The sequence below is a fragment of the Mesoplodon bidens genome (assembly GCF_964165515.1).
Source record: "Mesoplodon bidens genome assembly, chromosome: 12".
Taxonomy (NCBI): Eukaryota; Metazoa; Chordata; class Mammalia; order Artiodactyla; family Ziphiidae; genus Mesoplodon; species Mesoplodon bidens.
Genome location: NC_138168.1, coordinates 40624750 through 40648890, shown reverse-complemented (window position 1 = coordinate 40648890; position 24141 = coordinate 40624750). Strand labels below are relative to the sequence as shown.

Here is a 24141-nt window from a genome sequence, read left to right as displayed (position 1 = left end):
TGACTGCCATATTTAAAACTGCAGTCCCTCCCCACACATCCTGCCTCCCTTACCCAGACCTGTTCATGTTCTGTACGGCATTTAGCATTTTATAATAGACTATGTTACTCCATATTTATGGGCATGTCTCCTCCACTAGGGTGTAACTTTTCCCCCTTGATTTATTCACTGATTTATCTTTAGCATCTAGGAAAATGTCTTGCACATATTAGCTGCTTAGCAGCTATTTATTGAATGAATAAATGAAGGAATAGCAGTTGTTGGTAAGTGCATTCGTCCGGGTTCTCCAGAGAAACAGAACCAATGGAATATATGTATATATAATATATATAGAGAGAGAGAAACTTGTTTAAAGTAATCGGCTAACATGATTGTAGGGGCTTGACACTTCCAAAATCTACAGGGTAGGCTGACAGGTTGGAAACCAAGGGAGGAGTTTCAGCTTGAGTCCAAGGGCCATCTGCTGGCAGAATTCCTTCTGGACAGGGGAGGTCAGTCTTTTTCTATGAAGGCCTTCAACTGATTGGTTGAGATTGACCCACATTATGGAGAGTAGTCAGCTTTACTCAAAGTCCACCAATTTAAACGTTAACCTCATCCAAAAAAAACACCTTCACAGAAACATCTAGAATAAACCAAATATATAGGTCCTGTGGCCTAGCCAAGATGACACATAAAATTCACCTTCAGAGTAGGATGTGGAAAACAGGACAGCCGATATGTGAGTGTAAGTCAATACAACCAGTTAGGAAAATAATTTGGCAACATCTAGTTAAAATTGAGTATGTGCATATCATACCACTGAGCAGTTTTACTTGTAGTTATGTACCCTAGGAAACATGTATATGAAGCCACGATAAACATGTTCAGAAATTTTTTTAAGTATTACTTGTAATAAGGACAAAAACCACAAAGGAAGAAAATGGAAATAATCTAATTATGTGGTAGGAAAATGGATCAATTAGTTGTGATGTATTCCTAGATTGGAATATTTTACAGCAGTTAAAATAAGTGAAGCAAATATACATGTATCAATATGGATTAATTTTTTAAATTATATTGAATGAAAAAAGTTGCAAAAGGATGTATATAGTCTGATACTACTTATCAGTTTTGACAACTCAAAACCATAATGTATTATTTGTTGCATTCGTTTTTTATCAAGATTCTTTTTGCTACCTAAGATTCTCCTGTTTAATATTTTAAAAGAAATCCACTGAAGCACAAGTCTTTTATCTCTGCTGCCTTGTGATATATAAGGGACTAAAGATACGCATTAAAAGTTGTTTAGTTGTTCAGTAGAAACTTGCTAATGTGACCAGTATGAACCACAAATGAACGTTTGTGCATATGTGCCCATTTTGCTAATTCTTACTCATTTAGAACAGCTTTTAAAATGTGTAACCTGTGACAGAATTTCAAATTCAGTGACATTTATATTCAAAATGACAGATTGCGTGCATTTTTCAGTTAAAGAATAGACTTTAGTTTTTTTAACTTTAAAAAAATTTAAGTGTAATTGACATAGAATATTGTGTTAGTTTCAGGTGTACAACATAGCGATCCAACAAATACGTTACAGACGATCACTGAGACAAGTCCAGTAACCATCTGTCACCATACAAAATTATTACAGTATTGTTGACTATAAAGAATAGACTTTAAATAAAAGTCACACTGAGTCATGGCATTCAGTTATATATAAGTATTTTCAACTTAAATATTTCACTGTGTTTTGTTAAACTGTGATTAACAGTGAAATAAGTTAAAAAATTGATGTTCACCTTTTCTTCTGATAACTTTCTTATCCAAGCCAACTGTTTGGGGTAAAGATACTGCATTTGCGGTGAACCTTTATTTTTTACTTAATATTTAATAGTGTTCTCACAAAAAATATATATTCTAATCAGCCCCGTGTGCTGTTTTTGTTCCCTTCGTAGTTATCTGACGACGGTCACTACGTCTTGTTGTCGATAAGGGAGGGGTGTGATCCCGTAAACCGACTCTGGTATTGTGACCTCCAGCAGGAGCCCAGTGGCATCACCGGTAAGCTGTCTTTCAAACACGGATGATTACTCCAGGAAGCTCCATTAAAAAGCAATTATGTTGGTCTTCTAATTGATTTCCCAAGAAACCTTCCATTTAACCAGGTCATCTCAGTTCATATGATTTTTTCGTTCGATATTATTCCTTAAAATGAAAAGAAATTGAATGAAGCTCTTTGTTGGCTTTAGCATTTTCTCTGTAGATTGACGCTAACCTTATTTTTTGCATGCTTATGAGTGTGAAAGTTTCCTGTCCACATTGCACATGAAGAGTGTTTGGGGGAAACCAACCCTTTGGTCTGTAAAGCATTATGACTGTCTGGATGTAATGGTGCAAACTGTCACAGGAAAGAGGACACCAGTGACAATTTATTGGGTTAAAAGATGATCACAGGACAACTGCTCAGTACTGAACACACGTACAATGTCAGCCTGATTTTGCTTCCTGAAACCATATGTATCAAGATAGTAAGCATAGGACCAGCCAGTTACAAGTTCTAGATATGGCTCATTTTAAATGTTGTTTTCTTCCAACATTTATTATCATACTAGCACCATCATCAAGCATTAAAGCTTTTCAGCTGCACTATTTACTATGCTGAAAATTCTCAGACCCAAAAACTCTTATCAGGGATACACTGGCACCCAGACAAGGATGCAGTTACACCGTGGTCTGGTTAATGTAAAATAAATATATTTTAGAGATAGTTGATACAGATTTTCAAAATATACAATATTGAGTACATTTCTAATTGTTGATTAGGTTACCTCATTATTAGTATCTAATTCATATTACATTATGATCAGAAAATACATACCTTTTTTTATTATTGATTGGACACTGCATCATTTTTAAACTTCTCTGAGCAAGGTCTGTATCCTAACATTCTTAGCTGTTTCAGAGCACCATTCACACATACAGCAGGATGAAGTCATCTCTCTTCTAATATTAAATATATATCCATTGAATAAAGCTACACTTTTTTTTTCTGTCTGGAAAAAAAAAAAAAAGATACACCCATTTTGATCTCAAGAAAATTGCATCCACCACATCAGTTTTCACATTCTCTGACAGGAGCACACCACCGCCCGGGAATCACTCACTTGAGTTGCAAATCTAGGTCTGCATAGAGCTGAGCATGGAAGGTCAAATCTGAAAGAAGCTAACAGCAGTTATTGTGCTACTGTCCTGCCCAGTGTTCCTCTGTGGGTCTAGGATGGTGGAAGGGACTTGGCCTTTCTCCAGTTTATTAAAAATTTCAGTTAACAGTGTTCTTCCTCCAGAGAGTACCGCTTTCATTTTGTATTTATTACTTCATTATATCTTTATTAAGTAGGCTAGTTTTTTGTTTGTTTGTTTGTTTGTTTGTTTGTGGTACGCGGGCCTCTCACTGTTGTGGCCTCTCCCGTTGCGGAGCACAGGCTCCGGACTCACAGGCCCAGCGGCCATGGCTCATGGGCCCAGCCACTCCACGGCATGTGGGATCCTCCCGGACCGGGCACGAACCCGTGTCCCCTGCATCGGCAGGTGGACTCTCAACCACTGCGCCACCAGGGAAGCCCCAGTAGGCTAGTTTTTAAAAGGTACACAAATTGTCTTCTCTGCAGCTGGAGTAAATTAAGCAGTTTCATCCATGTATTCATATACTGAACTGCTATTGCTCCGTCCACTTTAATAATAGGTGGTATTACTTTGAATGAGACTTAGCAAGTGATGGCGCCTCTGTTTTCTCCCTGACCTCTTGGTCCTTACCTTTTTTTTTTTTTCACTACCTCTCCCCCCACCACTTTTTCAGCACTCATGAGGAATTAGAGAAGAGGGTGTGATACCCAGAGATTGGGATTCCAGGAGGAAGGCAGTACAGAGGTGCACAGGTGCACTAGAGGTGCATGAGACAAAAACAGGGAAGCATCTAAGAAGTCCTAGTGGCCGGGGAGGAGTCAAGATGGTGGGATAAGAGGACGCAGAATCCGCCCCTCCTCACAAGTACATCGAGGAACCCGCTGGCTATGATGCATTCAGATTGGAAGGCATTATTTACCACATAAGCCAGGTCCTGGCCTCCCTTCCCGACTTGATCTTTCCTTAGCTTATGTGACCATTGTCTTCTCTGTTTCTTACATGGTTTTGTGTAGCTTAGATGAAGAGCCCAGCACAAAGTAAGCACTCAGTAAACGTTAGCAATTATTCTTGTCCAAATTGTTCTCTTTTTCTCTCTTTCTTTAAAAATTCTTACAGAGGGACTTTAAGATTATTTTGCCATGATCTGAACAAAATCCAGCTATGGTTGACTAGAGCTATGTGTAAATCTATACATTTATTTGGGACTGTATCTCTGAGTTGCATAGGAACTACATCTTTCTTACTAAAGGTATTTCTAGGTGTTTTATGTTTGTGAAATATTGATGGTTTGTGAATGCATCTTCAAGGTTTAACCAGAGAAGCAGAACCTGTAGGATATATATATTAAGAGATTTATTGCAAGGAATTGGCTTACATGATTATGGGGCTGGCTAGGTAAGTCTGAAACCAGTAGGGCAGGCCATCAGGAGGGACAGGCTGCCGTCCACAAGTGGAATTTCTTCTTATTCATGGAAGCCTCAGCTCTGCTGGAAGGCTCAGGCCTACCTAGATTATCTAGGATAATCTTCTTTAGTTAAAGTCAACTGATTATGGTCTTTAATCATATCTATAAAATGCCTTCACAATAACAACCTAGATTAATGTTTGATCGGTTAACTCAGGACATCAGCCTAGACAAGTTGAAGTAGCAAAAAGACCATCCCAGTGAGCTTGTGGAAAACCACATGGAAGACAGTAGAGCAAATAAGTCTTATGATACTAACCTGATGTCATTTTATAAGAAGGTTACTAAACTGACCAGTATGTGGAATTCATTGTGTCATTCAGAAAAATACATAATATACTGTTGACAAGAAAGCAGAATTTAAGTGAGTAAGGTAGGTGAATTTAAGCTGTTGAGTTGCACACAGATGGGTTAAGATCAGTTTGGAGAGTGTTCCCAGTGATAGCTGCTAAATTCTGGGTGTAACGCTGGGCCTGTAATCTCTTTTAAATTATTGCTTTATTAGTATTAAACTTGTGGGTAACATAAACCTCAGAGGATCTCTTCTCTTGAATGGTGGTCGTGGGATTCTGAAAGCTCTCAACAGTTGCAATGATTGACCAGTACTAAGAAGATGAACTGGAAATCAGTTTCCATCCGTGTGTTCAAAAGTCAATTGTGTAGGTCAAGATTAGAGAGATCTTGGGTCTTTTTGTTTTTTTAATTGATTGCTGCTTCATTATGAGTTAATAATATGATTATAACTGATTAAAAAAGCAAGTACTGTGTGTGAGTTTAACTGTTGAAGACACTAAGTATATTTGGTTTATAACAGGGGAGACATAGCAGATGGATATCATAATCATTACAATTTTTGAAATAGTTCTTATTAATTACAGTTGAGTACATTGAGACAATAACCTTAAGACTTTCAAATCAGCTGTGAATTTTAATCTCAGCTCTACCTCTAAATACTTGGTGACCTTGGGGAAGTTATCCTTTTCTCTTAATATTTCCACAACTACAAGTGAGGCAGTGATACCTACTTCATGAGGAATTGTGAGGAATCATGAAAATGCATAGAAAAGGGCCTAGCAGGGTTCCTGGCATACGGTGGACTCTCAAGTATGCCTTCTTTATCCTTTTGTTTTTTGACTGAAAGGGGAATATTTGGAATCACTACACAATGGTTTTAGGTAGTGGATTAAAATAGATTGAAGATGCCCTAAAAATAATTTATCTTCAGTATCGAAGCCGCTTCAAACACAGATCTTGATTTTGACTTGTTTTCTGTAAAGCCTGATTCATAGTCAGAAAAGAGGCCTTACATCAAAGAAAACATGAAGAGGTGTGCCTCTCATGGGAGATATGTTTACTTTTGCAGGTTGATAACTGAAAATTCCAGGGGACATATGCCCAGTTGGTGACTCTGACTGCCACCTAGGATCTTTTTCATGCTGTTTCCTTACTGCTCCCCCATTTTTGTTACCCTATTTAAACTAAGGAGAAGAATAATTAACATTTAAGTTAAATGCTAAATATGCTAGTTAACTGAAATATTAGGTGAGTTAAACCTGAATAGCTGGTGACTGAAAACTAAATCCAGTGTTATAAAATCGTTAATGTTATATCGCTGAAATTGATATCCCTTTTTTTTTCGGTACGTGGGCCTCTCACTGTTGAGGCCTCTCCTGTCGCGGAGCACAGGCTCCGGATGTGCAGGTTCAGCGGCCATGGCTCACGGGCCCAGCCGCTCCGCAGCATGTGAGATCTTCCCGGACCTGGGCACAAACCCGTGTCCCCTGCATCGGCAGGCAGACTCTCAACCACTGTGCCACCAGGGAAGCCCTTATATCCCTTTTGATAACCTCAGGTCTTTCTGTTATAATTTTAATCATTTTTACCTTAAAGTCAGGGAGATTTATCAGTCTTTTACTGTACATTAATGTTTTATTTATTAGGGCACCACTAAATTGCCTGTCGAGAACTAAATGATTTCACTTAAGCTTTTTTATAACATTTCCATCATCTTTGTCTCCCAGGAAACCTTTCTGCCTGTGTGCAGTTTAAAATAAGAAGCACAAAAAAGTGGCCAATGGCTACTTAATATCATAGAAAAAGATAAAAGGAAAACAAAACTACATAAATACAGAATGGAAAAAAATCTTAGAATGTTGAGAATTAAAAGTGTTCTCTCTGATTATGATTTACATAATCATGATTATGATTTACATGCATCATGTCAATTTGATTTTCTGTTCAAGGACTGACTGACCTTCTTACTACGTGCTGCTCTGTGAGCTTAATCTCTCTCCTGTTACCCTTTGCCTCTCTTCGGAGAACCTCATTTCTGCCATTTACATTTGCAGTATTTTTACTTAGTAGTAACACGAACACACTTCTTGCAAACAATGGGCCGTAGCCTTTCCACAGGAACTGCAGTTCCTGTAGCTGCTCCTGTCTTTACCTGTCTGAACAGGTAACTCCCAACTCACTTCACTCGCCACTGTATGGGAATGGCACTAGGCCCATCCTCTGGGCATTAGAAATCTGCATAATTTTCCACGTGTTCAAAACGGCTAAGCAGGCCCCCTCCAAAGAATATCGCACCCTCTTTTGCGCTGGCTGCCAGAGACGTGTTCCAAGTCACTATCAGCTTTCTCTGGGAGAAGAGGGACTTCAGCCCTAGAAGTTACCATGCGCCCTCTTGCTTTTGGTTGATACTTTTCCCTCTGTAGTTGGCCCTTCTTCCCCTTTCCCCTATTCTGATTTCTTTTTCTCTCCATATAAAAACACTGTGAGTATTCTTGAGCTGCATGAGATCAGGGATCTTGTCTGTCTTGCTCTTCTTGGAGTCCCCAGCACCTAGAACAGTGCCTGATGACAACAAAGATTCTCTCCTTGACCAGACTTTAGTCAGGCTCCTCTGAGCCTCTTCTCAGTTAGGTCTCAGCCTTAGTTCCTTGCGCCCCACCCTCCTTGATTGGCCTCCATAGCCCAGTTGTTGTGAGAATCCTGCTAAGTCACTTTAAAGACAGTCCCTTACCCCTGATATCTGATCAAATTCCTCATTCCCCTGTCCATTCCCCACATGCTTGACCTGCCTTCAACAAGAATCCCCCTCCCCTGATATCTTCTCTTAGTAATTTTTGATCACCAATCCCCTCAGTCTGCATATTGGCTGTAAATCTCCAGCTGTCTTTTCTGTATTCAAGTTCAGCCTGACCTCTGTCCCTAATTGCAGTAGTCTTGACACCTATCACAGTAGTCCTGAATAAAGTCTTCTTTACCTTTTTACAAGTGTCAGTAACTTTTCTTTAGCACAGACTCATAGTAAGTGGGCACCAGCTTGTCTCCAGCAACTTCCCTTGCCCCTTGAGGATCCCGTGCTCAGGTGGCCCTGCTTGAGAAGCCATCCTCCATCTGTAACTGTTAATTTACTTGTATTTTGAATCTTTACCCTTCTGGCCTCCAAGCTGTTTTAAATTAAATTTTTGTCCTTTATTTAACCCTGAGAACAATCAAAAAGTATAGACCATGTTTCTCCAGTCCTGTGTATTATATGAGCAGAAGATTTCTGCTTCTCATTTAAAATTGAAAGTAAAAAGGTATCAAGGTATCACTTAGGACACCGGGGAGGCATCACATTTTATTAGTTCTGCAATGGAAAAGACAGCTGTGTCTTGACTCCTGTGATTCTTAATGTGATTCATGCATGCAGATTAGTTGAAATTAATCATCCTGAACCTTGCAAGAAAATGATTTTGTCTGGATTTTCTTAGTTATATTTTCTGTACCTTTCTAAATGAAGACTACTATTTCTTTTGAGAGAGATATATGCATATATATATATACACAGACACACACGCACACACACACATATACACACTTTGTTTCCTAAATTTGTTATAAATATTTTGAATATATAAAGTTGCTTCATGTAGACTAAATTTAGAATAAATTTTCACGTATTTTTTACATTACAGTTAAATATCAGGCCTCAGAATTGTCTGGTTTCACTCTAATATGTGGGCTTCTAAAATTTTTAATGAAAACTTAATTTAGGGCCTTCCTGGCGGTCCAGTGGTTAACACTCCATACTTCTGATGCAGGGGGTGCGGGTCAAGGAACTGAGATCCCACATGATACACAGTGCAGCCCAAAAATATATATATTAAATAATTAATAAATAAATACTTTGAGGAAGAGCTACAATTTAAAAGTTTCTGAATTCCAAATCAACGCACCTAATAAAGTTTCATTTTAAAAAAATGAAAAGAAAGAAAAGTTAATTTATACCCTAAAAATATAAAAGATGGTTTTTAACACTTATACGTATTTAACTTAGTGTATTAATTTCTAACTATTCTTATTGGAAAAGTGGAAGACACTACTAACTTCTTTTAAATTTGGTTACTTCTGTTGTCTTTACATTATCAAGAAGTGTATGTAAGGTTCAGTCTGAAATGTAGGATTGTGTGCATGTTATATTTAGTCATGAAGCAGACATTAATTGGTGCCCACTTTGTGCCAGGCGCTGTGTTGGGTGATGGCAGTGATGACAGCCCATCCCCGCCGGGTGTGTGCTCCCCGTCAGCTGGACGGAGGCCATGAGACAGCCAGTGCACAGCATCAGGTCTTATCAGTTGTGCTGTCATCAAGCATATATTCCCAGGCTCAGAGTTAGGACCTCTCTGGAGTTTGGAAACTCTAGACTCACTTCTCTCTGTTGTCTGTCTTTTTTTTTAATATTTATTTATTTATTTACGTTATTTATTTATTTATTTATTTGGCTGCATCAGGTCTTAGTTGAGGCACGTGGGATTTTCGTTGCAGCATGCGGGATCTTTTGTTGCAGCACACGGGCTTCTCTCTAGTTGCGGCGCACAGGCTCAGTAGTTGTGGTGTGCAGGCTCAGTTGCCCCGCAGCATGTGGGATCTTAGTTCCCTGACCAGGGATTGAACCTGCCTCCCCTGCATTGGTAGGTGGATTTTTAACCACTGGACCACCGCAAAAGTCCCTCTGTTGTCTCTTTTGTTCATTCTCTTTTCCTTTGGGTTCTTTCATTTTTCTGTAGAAGGTCAGATACTTTATTCTCTATTTTATAGGATAGTCAGCAGCAAGAGACACTGACCATTTGGCCCTATTCTGAATTAATGTACAACTATATCAGAGGTTTTTAAATAGAATCCGTAGGAAGTAATTGTTAGGTGCAAAGAACTATAAATGTCTAAAATCCTTGTTGGTAATTTAACACCCTTCTTTTTCAGTGTAGCTATCCTTAAAACGGACCTGAAATGGTCTTTGCTCATGTCACAGCATTTATGAAGGGTTTAGGGGGAAAAGATGGGTGATGCTGACATACTGATTTTTGTAAGGAAATAGCAGTTTATCCTATACTTCACCCAGACTTTCACTAACCTGGCTCTCAGCATTTTCCTTTTTTGCTGAAAGTCTGATCATTTTCAGCACTCACCATGTGTTCATTTTAATGCTTTCATGTCTTTAAAGAAAACGGGCTTTCTCCTGCATGAGAAATCAGTCTACCCTACACGCTAACATAGAACTACAAAAGGAAGCTCAGTGTTTATCAGACACTTAAATTGTTCACTCAGCCATCTCTGGCATTACGAGGCAGATGACCTCTTGTTTCTAGGTAGCTGGGACAATTTTGACTCCCATGTTCGTGCCTGGTGGGGCTGGACATCTTTGGGAGATGGAGAGGAAAGGGGGAGATAAACGTTCAAGAAGCCTGAAAAGATGAATTGTCTAAAGTTTAGCAAAGTCATCGGGGTGTTAAAAGTCAGACCAACAGGGGAGGAGGGCTTCTGTGAAAGGCAGGGAATTATTAGAAAATAAGTCTGTGTTTCAGAGTGGGAATGCCAACAACCCAAAAGAATTGGAACGTCAAAAGACAGTATAAAAATAAGAAGCAAAACATGAATTTTGAAGTAAAATATGAAGTACTAGTGATAAAGGTAATAATTTTACTAATTTTTAAGTTAGTGATTATAAAGGCTTTTTCTAGGAAAATGGCTATGTGCCCTGAGAGATGGAAACTAGATTTTATTAGGTCGCCGCCATTAGCAACCAGTGCTGTTCAGAAGCCACATTCAGCTTATTTTTGTCATTTGAAGAATGCTGGGGTTTATTTGGGATGGTAGTAAGTATTGTTTATTTAGCATTTCCTGTGTGCCAGGTTCTGAGCTATGCGTGTAGATATTTCACTGTCTTCTTAACAACCTCTGGGGAGCACATGTTGTTATCCCAAGGAAACTGAGGCTGGTGAGGCCAATTAGCTTTCCTGATGCCATTGTAAGATTCAGACCCAGGTCAGTTGAATTCCATGCCCGTGCTCTAACCATCACCATGTGGCAGTTGTGACAGAATGAAGGCATCCGGCCAGAGAGGACAGCAGACTTCTGCTCTCCTCAGCCCTAGAGCATGAGCTGTGCATGCTCTGCATTAGTTACCGTTGTTAGAGGCCAGACCCTCTGTTTTGTCAAACGTAAGCGCACTTTTTAGCTCCTATCACAAGAGAGCTTACAAAACGTTTTCTAAGCAATGTAGTTAATACCATTGATTTTCAAAGAAAGCAATGCAAGTAACGACTTTGCTCTACGGAAAGCTTTAGATGACTTATTTTAAGCTCACCTTCACTCAGTAAACAAATCATTCCCCCACCAAGAAGCAGGTTTATAAAAAGTAATTTTAACTTGAATGTGGAGAAGTTTGGGAATCGAATTCTGTTGGCTTCAGAGGGAAGAATACCACTTACAGACAAAAAGACCTCAGAAAAAGTGGGCAAAAAGTGAGATGGTTGGAGAGTCTAGCCACGTCTCTTTTTTTAAAGTACCTTTCCTATTTCCCATTAAATCAACAGTGTTTTAACGTGTGAATAGCAAAACTGAATGAGCCCCATTGTTCAGCTGGAATACCTTTTCTCTTAAATTATCTTGTGGCCAAAGCCTGAGGAGCAAGGGTTTCTGGAGAGCCAAAGGATTTCATGAGTCCTCATTTTAAACATGCTGCCCTGTGAGCCTGTACTTTGAACAACTTTTCAGATTTTAATGGATTTGTAAAAATCCAGCCACATTCCTAAGTCTGCATGAATATATGACTTGTGTGTATTTATGACTAAAGTTAATGCTTCAGAAATTGGTGGCATATAATGGCCACAAACTTTTTTATTGTTTTGGTGCTCTTTGGAGCCGGGTTATAAAACAAGTGCACCACATCTTCAGGCTCACCTGACTATACAGAGTTACTGAAGGAAATTTCTGCTGTGTTTTGCCTTTGGTGGATGTTTCAGTGACTTTTTTGCAAGCAGGGGGAGGTAGGGTCATAATAAATACCACTGCAATGGCTGAAAGACCTTTTCGGCAGAAACCATAAGATGGTTACTTTGAGAAATAAAGGTTTCACATCAGAAGATGTTTTATTGTCAGGGGAACATTTAAAGAATCTGACATTTCTCTGAACCAAGACTCTGTGTCTGCAAATGTCACAGTCCAGAAAACTGTGTTTCATCATTCTTATTATAAACAAATGTAGCTTTCTGACTATCTGCAAATTTTGCATTACCAACTAATTTTTTAACTTATTCTTATAAGGACTAGTCTTTGGGTTTCTTTTCCTCTTAAAGTATTGTTTTATGTAAACTAAGATGCACTTTTCTTTGAATGGATCACCTGCTTTTGAGGTTAGCAGTCTGTCACTGGAAAAAAAAATGTTTGGCTCAGATGCAGAACTTAATTGTTTATGGAAATTAATTGTAAGGATTTCTGTTTGTAGGAGTGTAGCAGATGATACACTCTGAATAATCTCCCAATTGAAACAACTGAAATGTTGTAAAAAAGTTAATAAAGCATCTTACTAAGTATATTGCTAATTGGCACCAAGGAAGAGAACTCATAAAGACCAAAGACAAAATGAAAGCAGGAGTCCTGGGATGTAAGCTGGATTGTCCCAGAATGTTTCTGCTGGGCCTTGAGGCTGAGCTTCCCTTTGGTGGTGGTGTAAGGATTATTGAGAAATAAACCCGCCAGTGTTGGAGCCAGGGAGGAGGGGAGAGGCAGGGTATAGTAAGGAAACCTGCCTTGGAGGTTTGTCTCTACCTTGGAGGCAGGATGTGAATTCTCCTAAAACATGAGAAGGGCTGACCTTCACGTGGGTGCAAGTTGAATTGATTTTCTCGATGAGGTCCAAAAATCCTCATGCCAAGAATTTAAAGTGCTCCCAGGTTGGTTGCCTCCCAAGAGGCAAACAGAAGCCAAATACAAATCTTGTCTGAAATAGTGTCACTTCAACCCAGGCCTTCAAGAATTCTCACAGATAACGTTTCAAGGGAAGTCAGTTCACAATCAGAAATCACAGATCAGATGAAGAAATTCACCAGCATGAAAAGTAGAGCCAGTAGATTCACACCAGAGTGGAATTATCAGATTTCTAATGTAAAATAAGTGTGTAAATACACCTTTAAAAATAGTGATGCTGCTTCTTAAAAAAAATAAATGAGAAGCTTGGAAACATAGCAAGAAACAAGATATTGTAAATAATGACCAAACCTATTTGGAAGAGGATGAAGTAGAACTTCTAAAAATAAAAAAAGGATTCACATTAAAAATTAAGTTATTAGATTAAAGAAGAGATTAGACATAGCTGAAGAGAGAATTAATGAAAGTGAATATTAAAAGAAATTACATAGAATGCAGCCCACCAAAAGGTGGAAAGCATATGAGTGGTTAAGAGACACAGAGAAGAGCAAACTGGGGCCATCCAGTCTGCAGAAGACAACTGGCCAAAGATGTAAAAATGAAAATGATGTAGCTGCCTTAATATCCAAGTAGACTTCAAAGCAAAATGCATTACTAGAGATAAAACTCTATAATCATAAAAGGTTCAATTCAGTTTTATTTAGATATAATAATTCTAACTGTATATATCTAAGAGCATGATTTCAAAATACAGAGAGTAAAAGTTAACAAATATAAATAATAATGGACAAATCTACAATCATAGAGAAATATTTTAACAGACCTTTTCTTTGACTGATAGAAAAAATGGCCCTCTAAATCAGTAAATATATAGATTTGAACAAAGGATTAACAAATTACTTAGTAGACATTCTTAGGATATCACAGGGAAGGTCTGCAAGATACACGTTCTTTTTGATCACATACAGGAACATTTTAAAATCCTTTAAGAAAAAAAAATTAGGCCACAACGCTTTTCTCAACAGATTTAAAAACTTTGGAATCATACAGAGTATGTTCTTTGTGTACAGTAAGATTTAACCAGAAGTTAGTAACAATAACCAGAGGATGAATAATCTCACAAACATAATGTAAGGTCAGATATCAAGAATAGAAAGAAGTCAGACACAAAAGAATACATGTGGTATGGTTTCATTCTATTAGAAGTTCAAAAATGAGGCAAAATTAGACTATAGTGTTTGTGGCTGCATGTTAAGGCAGAAAATGAACAAAGAAAAATAAGAAAATGATGATCATAAAAGGGTGATAATTTCCTTCAGGAGGGAGGGGGCTTGTTCAGAGCATCATAGCACATGAAGTTCCTTCTTGTTCTGTCATCAAAAATACGTCAACTGTCCTTAAGTGCTTATTCTTCCAGATGAACTTCAGAATGATGTTGTCAGATTCCCTAAAAAGCTCATTTGGATTTTGGAATTGGAATTGTGTTAAATTTGTAGATTTCTTCTGGAATTTTTTGCACCTTTGAAATACTGAGTCTTCCTATCTAGGGATATGGTATGTGTTTCCAGTTATCCAGGTTTTGTTTGTTGTTGTTTTTTAAGATTCCTTAGAAAAATTTTAGAGCTTTTCTCATAGAGTCCACATTTCTTGTTAAGCACATTCTTAAGTATTCATTAATTTTACTTCTAATGTAAATGAGGTCCCCTGTCCCCACCATGTTTTCCAACTGGTATTACTAACATGTGGAAAAGCTGTAGATTTTTTTTTAACTGCCTATCTTATTATTAGTTTTAATTCCAGCCGTTTATTTTAAAATAATATTTGTTGAGGTTTTTGTTGTAGGGTAGGTATTAGTCACTTTATAATAATTTTCACATTTACTTACTGTTTCTCGTCTACAGTTGAGAAAATGAGGCTCAGCAAGGGATAAAGAGATTGTTCAAGGTCACACAGCTAAATTGTCATTGGAGCTGGGGTTTTAATTCAGTTATATCTAACTGAAAAACTCTCTACCATGGGATTATATTTTCCCTGATTAATTTAATTCAACAACAAATTTATATAAAGATATTATGTTATAGAGATGAATGAGACAATGAATGTAAAATCACCAGGAATATAAATGAACTATCCAAATTAATGTAGCAATTTCATTGTGAAATCGAAGGTAGGAGATTAATTGGAGAATAGCTGAGATCTGGCATTGCCTTTGAGCAGTTTAGAAGTCATAGAGCTTTTTCGTTTATAAAATTTTTGAGATGTCCTCTAAACATTTATGTCTGATACGTTATGAACCAGATGTCTTCCCAGTGGATTTTTTTTTTAATAGTAAAAGTGACATTTAGTGAGCCGTTTAAATGATGATGATGGTGGATACATTTAAGACTTCTTTGTAGTGTTGACCTTCTCCAGACTAGTTCTTAGAACAGAAGGGCTGGAAAGTGTGCGTCCTTGCATTCAACACCACTTTTATTTTGCACCTTTGAAGGTGCCACTCTGTCTGGGTGCTGAGTATTAAATAGTGAATAAAAAAGACAAATGATAAACAAGCAAATTAGGTACAGCTGACCCTTGAACCACTTGGAGGTTACACTTGGCCCCCTGGATACATGGTCCCTCTGCATCCATGGATTCAACCAACTGCAGATCATGTGGTACTGCAGTATTTACTATTGAAAATAACCCCCTATAAGGGAACCCACGCACTTCAAACCCACGTTGTTCAAGGCTCAGGTGTATATATCTTGAGAGAAGTGCTGTGAAGAAATGATCTGGGTGTGGGTCAGAGGTACCTAGCCATTTTGAGAGTGGGGTAGGCAAGGGAAACAGCTTGTGACCAGGCCCTGAAGTGAAGCACGTCTTAAGGAACCTAACAAAGGCCAGTGTTGCCAGAGGTCAGGGATTGAGGCAAAAGTTGGAACATCTGAGGTTAGCTAAGTGGACAAGGACTGTACCATGCAGGACCATGGAGACCACAAGAAGGAATTTGGATTTTATTCAAAGAGCAGTGGGGAAATTTCTAGGAAGGGTACCAACAGGGACCGGTTTTGGATATTAAGACATGGTGGTGGCTGCTACCGAGAAGAACAAGAGTGGCCGTGGGCAGAGCAGGTGGGAAGCCGCTGCGGCACACCAGGGTTTCCCAGCCACGTACTGACATCCGGGGCTAGCTGACTCTTTGTCAAAGGGGTATCCTGTGCCTCGAAGCAGCATCTCTGGCCTCTTCCCACTAGATGCTTGTAGTAGCCCTCCTCTCACTTTCCAAGCTGTACCAACCAAAAGGTCTGCAGACATTTCCAGAAGTCCGCTGGTGGGGCTGAGGTCATCCCCAGTTGTGAGCCACTGCTCATAACCAGAGGGAAATAAAGACTTCGGGTGGAGCGATAGCAGTAGAGGTAGAAAGACGTGCTCGGGTTTGAGACCCTCTCAGGTAGAAGGGGATGTGCCGGATTATGTGGGGTAACGGGCTGAGAGAATTCTCCACTCTCCTTCATTGCCAGGTTTTTCTGGAAAAACTTCCTCTGCGTTATTTGGAAACCTTAAAATTCACCCACATTCGCCCTTGCTCTTTCTCATGCCTTAGGCCTTCCAAATATTGTGTCTGCTTTGTGTTCTGTAGACAGAAAAGATCCATCCCCGCCCCCCCCCCCACCATATACAAACCACACCATTTCAAACCCTGGAGTGGTGACAGAGGTGCTTGGTCTCTCACCAGGAATCCTGAAGTGGGTGAAACTGATCGACAACTTCGAAGGGGAATATGACTATGTAACCAACGAGGGCACAGTGTTCACGTTCAAGACGAATCGCCATTCTCCCAACTACCGCCTGATCAACATTGACTTCACGGATCCCGAGGAGTCCAAGTGGAAGGTGCTTGTTCCTGAGCATGAGAAAGACGTCTTAGGTAAGAGTACATGCTGCTTGGAAGTTGTGCTTTTGTTTCTGGTAAGAACGTCAAGAAGTTGGTGCATCTCTCATTCTCTGGTGACCGGTTACAAGGTGAAGAACCTTCAACCTCTCATTGTGAAATGTCTCAGTAGCGCAACTAGGTGTTTACTGTGTGACATCTTTGTAGTTAGTATGATACTGTGTGGGGCCTTCAAAAAATTGTGAAGGTGTGAATCCAGACCTTCAAAGGTAGTGCTTTTCTTTTAAAAAAAAAAAAAACAAAAAACATCGGCTGTCTTTGTAGTTATTTTCTGATAATAAGCACTAATGTTTAGTTTTTTTAAATCATTTGGATTCAGAATCCTTAGCTTTCAGCTTCTGAATAACCTTTGGCTGTTTATATTACACCTATTGTAGACTTTAGGGTGGATTTACAGTCCTCTTACCGGAAAAGAGACTCTTGTCAGAGTTAATTGAAATACATTGCACTTGATGCTGTGTGCACTGCGCTACAGTAACCTCTTGAGAGCCTCACTTCTTTATCTGTCATGTTTCAGAGTGCCTTTAAGTTCCCATTACTGATTTTCTCAGTGATTTTCCAAAAATGATATACTGCTTTGTAAGTTACTTCTTGCCTGAAAGCTGGATTTGATTTAAAATGGGACTCTAATTTTGTTACACTTTTTGACACAAAAGGAGAGTCGAGTACGTTCAAGCCAGTGAAGAGTTCGCTTGTGGAGGTGAACGTCTGCTGATGGGTTGAATGGGGATAAAATCTAGGGCCATCCCTAAATGGGAAGGTATAAGTTGTATATAATTAGGAACATAATTCCTTTTGAGAGCTGCAGAGTGGCCCAGTGTCACATAAAGCAGTCCTGACATGGGTTTTTCAGTGAATTCAAGCGCAAGTATTGGAGTCAGATCCAGGTGCACATCCTGGAAAAGTAAGGGCCCCTTCCCCACTGGCTCAAGGCAGTGTGCTCTGTGCCTGCAGATATTTCAGCCTGGCCTTGCTTAGCGGGTAGAGCGGAAGGTGGGCAGATGATTACAGCTGAGTCTCTGAGTGCCTCCCGAGGGCGCTCCCGCCGGGCCCTTGCTTGGGCAGTTCCCTTGGCCCTGGAGGAAGCGCTGCTCTGGGTGTTTGCCTGGGATCCCCTTCAGCCCTGGGCTGCTGGCTCCTCCTTCCACCTGCTTCTGTAAAGAGGTCTCCAGCACCTCAGGCAGTTCTGTCAGACAGGACCCAAGGCGGCCCGGTCCATGCTCGTTCCTGCACAGCCCCCATTTGCAGCCCCAGGGCAGCGGCCCATCCCGGGCTCTTCCACTGTCCATACGTGCTTCTCAGCTTTGGATTAGGCACCTGTGCTCTGTCTGTCTCAGGCTGGGGTTTTCCCCAGCAGGGAGGGGGACTTACAGCATGACAGGGGCTCTTTCCAAGGAAATCGCTTCACCTATGTCCTCAAACACTTCCATTCACTCTCTGACCCTCGTATATTTGGTTGAGGGACCCACGAGTCCTAGAACAGGTTTTCTGCCTTTTCCATTAACACCTTCATGCAACTTTGGTAACCTGATGACTTCTGTCCAACTGAGACAGAATGTCCCCCCCCTAAGGGTGGTAAGAGCCAGCATTTAGTGAGTGCTTCCTAAGTGCCACAGGAGGGGCCCTCAGGCCTTGGTGGGTCCAAGGGAGACTTGGTGGCACACGTCTTCCTGAAGAGTGAGTGCCCTGCGTGTTTTTCAGGTTCCAGTCAGGTTGGAACAGTGATTCTCATGTAGGGAAGCATCAGAGATACAAATATTTCCCAAGGCATGTGAATTTTCTGCCTTTTAAAGCCCCCCTAAAGCAGTTTTAACTGTACCTTAAGGTGACATCCTGTCTCACTTGCAGATCTAATGAAATGCAAATCAAGGTGATATTTTTATAACCTTTCCTCTAAAAGGTTCTAAGTTCTTTAGACTGGAAAGGGGAAGCCTTCAATATTCACAGAACTCATCAATTCAAAGAGAAGCACAGTTGAATTTGCAGTGTGTCATTAGCACAGAATGCCCTATTGAGAATAAAAACTAGAGATGAGTCATAAAGTACAGCTGTAAAGTCAGAGCTTTTATTAACGACAGTCTACAAATCACCTTGTCCTTTTCTTATTCACTTTGTCTGTTTTAGAATTCTGATGTACTCGTAGTTAACACAGATTGATTATTTTTGGACAGAAATTTCCTTCAGTTTTTTTCCCCTTACTTTGCTTAAAACATTAAAGCCGCATGAAATATATTGCTTGATTGAAGCGCTTAAAAAGTCGTATTGGAGGAGCAAATTACTTTCAGGTGTAAGAGTTCTTCCTTATATCCTGACTGGAGGAAAAGTTTGCGGTAGTAATCTAAACCACGCGACGAGACTGAGGCCCCTGGGGATCCTCAGAGCACCCTCTGGCCGGTGTCTTGTTGATCATTGATAACGTTATATGCGTGAACTACTAGTTTCTTGGGTTTAAAAATAAGCAGTGTCGGGGCTTCCCTGGTGGCGCAGTGGTTGAGAGTCCACCTGCCGATGCGGGGGACACGGGTTCGTGCCCCGGTCCGGGGAGATCCCACATGCCACGGAGCGGCTGGGCCCGTGAGCCATGGCCGCTGAGCCTGCGCGTCCGGAGCCTGTGCTCCGCAACGGGAGAGGCCACAGCAGTGAGAGGCCCGCGTACTGCAAAAAAAAAAAAAAGCAGTGTCAAGAGCCCCTTGCCCTGCATCCCACCATGAAACCCAAGAAAGGCTTTTCTTTTCCATGCGCTAGAGCTGTTCCCTGCAGCCCTCTCCTTGCTTCCATTTACTAAAGCATCTCTCCCTCTGGATGGCCTGTCCTTAGCGCTGGCCCGTCTTGTCCAGAGCCCGACGGGTTGTGCTCGGCGCCTGCCCCCCTGCTTTCTCCTTTCCTCCTCTGCTCACTCACCTCCGCTCTCCCAGCTCCGTCTCGGACGGTACCATCACTGAAGCTGCAGCCCTGGACACTGAGGGGCCTCCTATCTCTGCCTCATTTTCCTGTCCCCACACTTGCCACGTCCTGGTGAGTCTTCCTGGGAGGTGCCTTTTGTTTCTTTGCCCCCTTCTCCAGACTCTATCCCCAGCTTGATGTGGTGTTCTGCCCGGCTTCTTACAGTTGTGTGTTCGGGTCTCCCCTCCACCCTCTGTGCACCTCTGTGGTTCTCTGGTCAGTCGTCGGATGCATACATCTGATGTCATCTTTATGTGTGTCACCCTTCTCTCCAACAGTAGCTCCTCAGTAACGGCTGAGTCAGAAAGGCCTAAACTCGCCCCTACGTGGCTCACCCAGTCCCCCATCAAACCACCACTACCGCCCCTGCCCACCCCCGAATGGAGCAGCGGTTTTCTTCTTCTTGAAAATGGATCTCTACCTCCTTCTTTCTCCCAGTCTCCCTCCCTCACTCCCTTCCTTCCTGCTGTTGGTTCATTCATGTTCCTTTTCTCTCGCCTCATCCCCAGCTCTGGCCTTCATTCCTTGAGTCATGTTTTCCTACCTTCTCATCCCCCAGAGATCTGTCCTGTTCCCGACACCACCAGGCCCCCCGCCTTCACACCCCCGCCCTCCAGACATAATTCAGCATTTGCTCAAGGGCTCTCTCTTATTTGGGGTCCCAACCAACTACTCACTCACCCTTGTTCACAAGTTACTTGTATTTTTACGCGATTGTGTCTCAAGGGCAGAAATGACCTCGTCTTCTTGCTGGTCCGTCCAGCACCCTGTAGGGTATCTGGCACATACATTTACCTTTACATTTAATACAGTTTTGTTGAATAAACAATCCTGACAGATGTGGATCATGATTCGGGCTTTGTTGTTTTCCTTCTTATACCTCCTGTAGCATGATATTGGACACAAAATAGGTAAGCAGGGTTATTTGTATTACACACGTTATCTAGATCATCAAAAGCTCCTGGCCCCAGGTGGAGGATATCTTATTACCTCTGGAGATGACGGTGGCAGTGATTTATGAAAGGAATACGCTGAAAACATGATGCATGATTAACACCAATTTTAAAATCACTTGCATGTCTCACTGCCGCAGAGCACAGTGTAGAACTCAAGAACTATTGTTCGGTGAAATGAGTATGTTTTGGGCTAATTTTCAAAACTACATGATGCTTTACCTGTTGTTATCTTTTCAGAGTGGGTAGCTTGCGTCAGGTCCAACTTCTTGGTGTTATGCTACCTCCATAACGTAAAGAACATTCTGCAGCTTCACGACCTAGCCACCGGTGCTCTCCTCAAGACCTTCCCGCTTGAGGTCGGCAGCGTCGTGGGGTACAGCGGTCAGAAGAAGGACACTGAAATCTTCTATCAGTTTACTTCCTTTTTATCTCCAGGTGAGAGTCGTTCCACCGATGTTGTCCAATTTAAAAATCAGACTCACGTTTGGGTTTCTTTTGAGAAATAGGAATATAATGCTGTGTTATTGAAAATGACATATGCTGTATTACAGCCAAAATTACTTCGTGGGAATAAAACAGTAAAACAGATGCTCAGAACAAAGGGAAACATGAACACCTAAAACTGCACTCTCTTTAATCTTATATCCTGAGTCTCTCTTCCAGGGACAGGACCATCTGTTGTTCTAGGTTGATTTGAAAAATAAGTATGAACAAGTATAACCTTAGAGTCAGCCTTTGGTCTACAAAACACACACAGTGCAAATAACTAAAAGTGTTAAATAAAAATCTGTAGTCACATCTGACATTAATAAATTGTTTTAAAACTGAGAGTAAATTCTGCTCTTGTTAAACTGGATTAAAATATAATTGTGAAAGTTTAGTCTTACATCATATGGGGGGAATTTGTTACTTGGTTCTGGTAGAAAAGGAAACACTTTTAAATTGCAATTTTATGGTATTAGTTAATTTTCCCCAAAGTAAACATAGCTCTCTGTATAACATTTTTTTTTAAGTTGGTCACACTCATTTTGCTTGTTTTGTTTTTTTCCCATTTCTCCACTTGACTGCAGTGTTTCTGTTATAGCTGAAGCCATAACACATACCCTGATTTGTCCCAGGAGCCTGGCTCAGTTGGCAGTTTGCAGTTGACTGGGTAGACCCTATCCTGAAAGCAATCTGGCTGAAAAGATGTCTACACTTTCCTTGTTTGTTTTTTGAGCTCCTTCATCGTCCTTTTTGTCCTACCCAGTTTTGTTGCAATAGTTTGGTCCTCAGCAAATAAAGCAGACATAGGGGAGAGCCCAGCAGGTGCAGAAGTGGCCTTGTCTTCCTCCTGGGATTTGGCAGATGACAGTGATGCCTGATCCACTTTTTTTTTTTTTCGTGCCTCAGAGTCACAGAGCAGGCAGTCTTTAAGGAATCTTATCGTCGTGACAGGTTGCCATCAGGGTTATTAAAACCAAAAGAATGATGCCCTGTACGTAGGGCTGATGGTACATCTGGAACACCTAGCAAGCTTTACTTGCCCATGTGCCTTTCAGAGGCTGTCACAGAGATGTGGAAACCATGCCCAGGGCCAGGAGTCTGGAACTGACAGGTCAAGAACCTCACGTCAGGGTGTCTCGAGCCTCACCCCTCCTCCCCTGAGGCTTAGGGGACAGTGGCAGCCAGTGGACAGGAACCAAGAGAAATAGCTTTCCTTCAGATAGCCATTCTCAACCACTGCTGCGGGATCCACACTTTATTTCCTCAACTTACACTGGTTCCAGAAATTTTACTTTGGAAAACCTCATAGCCTTTAAACAGTGATAATGGATAAAGGGCAATGAGGAGAACAGAGCAGCGCTGACTCACCTGCCCTTCATAAAAGCCAGAGTCCCCAAAGGCCTGTAAACCACCTTCAGTGACCCCATGTGGCCATTTATTTCAGGAACAAGTTCATCATTACCCAGGGATGAAAGGGCTCATTGTCCCAGCATAAAATGATGAGTTCTGTACCAAGCCGTGAAATACTATCCGTGACTGTGGCTGTGAAGTTTGGAAAGAGAAGTGTGTTGTTAGTTCTGTATGGACAGGCAGCTCCTGAGCAAGCTTTAATTTGTTGCTGCAGTGCTTTGTTCTTCTCCTTTGTCTTTTCTTATTCATTTTGCCTCCTGCTTTTTCTTTTCTCTCCTTCATGTAATTTGATATCTAAAACCAGAGAACGGGGCTTCCAGACTCAGGCCTTCTTATCCAAATGTAAAAATGACCATCAGATAATTAAACTAGATTCCTTGAAAGCAGGAATGGCAGTGTGTACATATACACGCCCACATACATGCATGTCCGCTCAAAGGCTGTCTGGCGCTGATCTCTGAAGATTGGCTGTCCACTACTTCAGTAAACAGCAGAGACACTGAATTATAAATAAAGCCCTGGGGCCAAAAATACCTGCAGTGCCAGCTGCTGTGGACACGTGGTACGTCTGGCAGGTGAACACCAGCTGACTGTTTCCCATGGAGGTACATAGTGAAGACACGTCTTGAGCCAAGCCATTTGTACCTTGAGTCACACTTGGAAGAAAAGAGGCAGCCAGGGCAGTTTGGAGCACAATACACCTATTCCCTGTGGCTCAAACCACTTAGTGGTCGAGCCGACTGATTCTGTACTCATGGAACCCTGGAGGGTTGTCTAAGGCTCACTCCAGACTTGCGGGTGTTGTAATAATCCAGTATAGGCGTCCCAGTTGCATGACTCTGAGAGACAGGGAGAAGAAATCAAAGAACCTTTCCCAGGCTCTTTGGGAAAGGCATAAAAGTGTTTCAAGACTTTATTTTTTTAGAGCAGTTTTAGGTCCACAGCAAACCTGAAGGGCTGGTACAGAGATTTCCTATGCACTCTCTGCCCCACACATGCACTGCCTTCGCCGTCATCAGCATCCCTGCTACAGGGTACGTCCCCTGTGACAACTGATGAACCTGCATGGACACACATCATAGTTGCCCGAAGTCCATGACTTACCTTAGGAGTCACTCTTGGTGCTGTACATTCTAAGTTTGGAGAAATGTATGATGACGTGTATCCATCATTATGATACCATGCAGAGTATTTTCAGTGCCCTTAAAAGCCTCTGTGCTCTGCCCTTTTCATCCCTTCCCCCCCGCCAAGCCCCTGGCAACCACTGATCTTTTCACTATCTCCATAGCTTTGCCTTTTCCAGAATGTCATGTAGTGGACTCATAGATTATGTAGCCTTTTCAGATTGGCTCCTTCACTTAGTAATATGAGTTTAAGGTTGTTCCATGGCTTGATGGCTTATTTCTTTTTAGCACTGAGTAATATTCCATTGCTTGGATGTCCCACAGTTTATTTACACATTCACCTACTGAAGGACATCTTGGTTGCTTCCAACTTTTGGCAGTCATTAATAAAGCTGCTGTAAACATCTGTGTACAGGTTCTTGTGTGGACATGTTTTCGACTCCATTGGGTAAATAACCAAGG

General features: G+C 41.1%; 1 protein-coding gene across 1 annotated transcript in view; it reads left to right on the top strand.

Annotated features, from left to right (window-relative positions):
- PREP (prolyl endopeptidase) overlaps positions 1-24141 on the top strand; it is a 140174-nt gene that overhangs the window by 52619 nt on the left and 63414 nt on the right. Inside the window, exons 7-9 of the mRNA XM_081251114.1 lie at positions 1941-2046; positions 16545-16736; positions 20897-21094. Of these exons, the coding sequence (XP_081107240.1) occupies positions 1941-2046; positions 16545-16736; positions 20897-21094 (496 nt within the window). The remainder of the gene's footprint in view (positions 1-1940; positions 2047-16544; positions 16737-20896; positions 21095-24141) is intronic.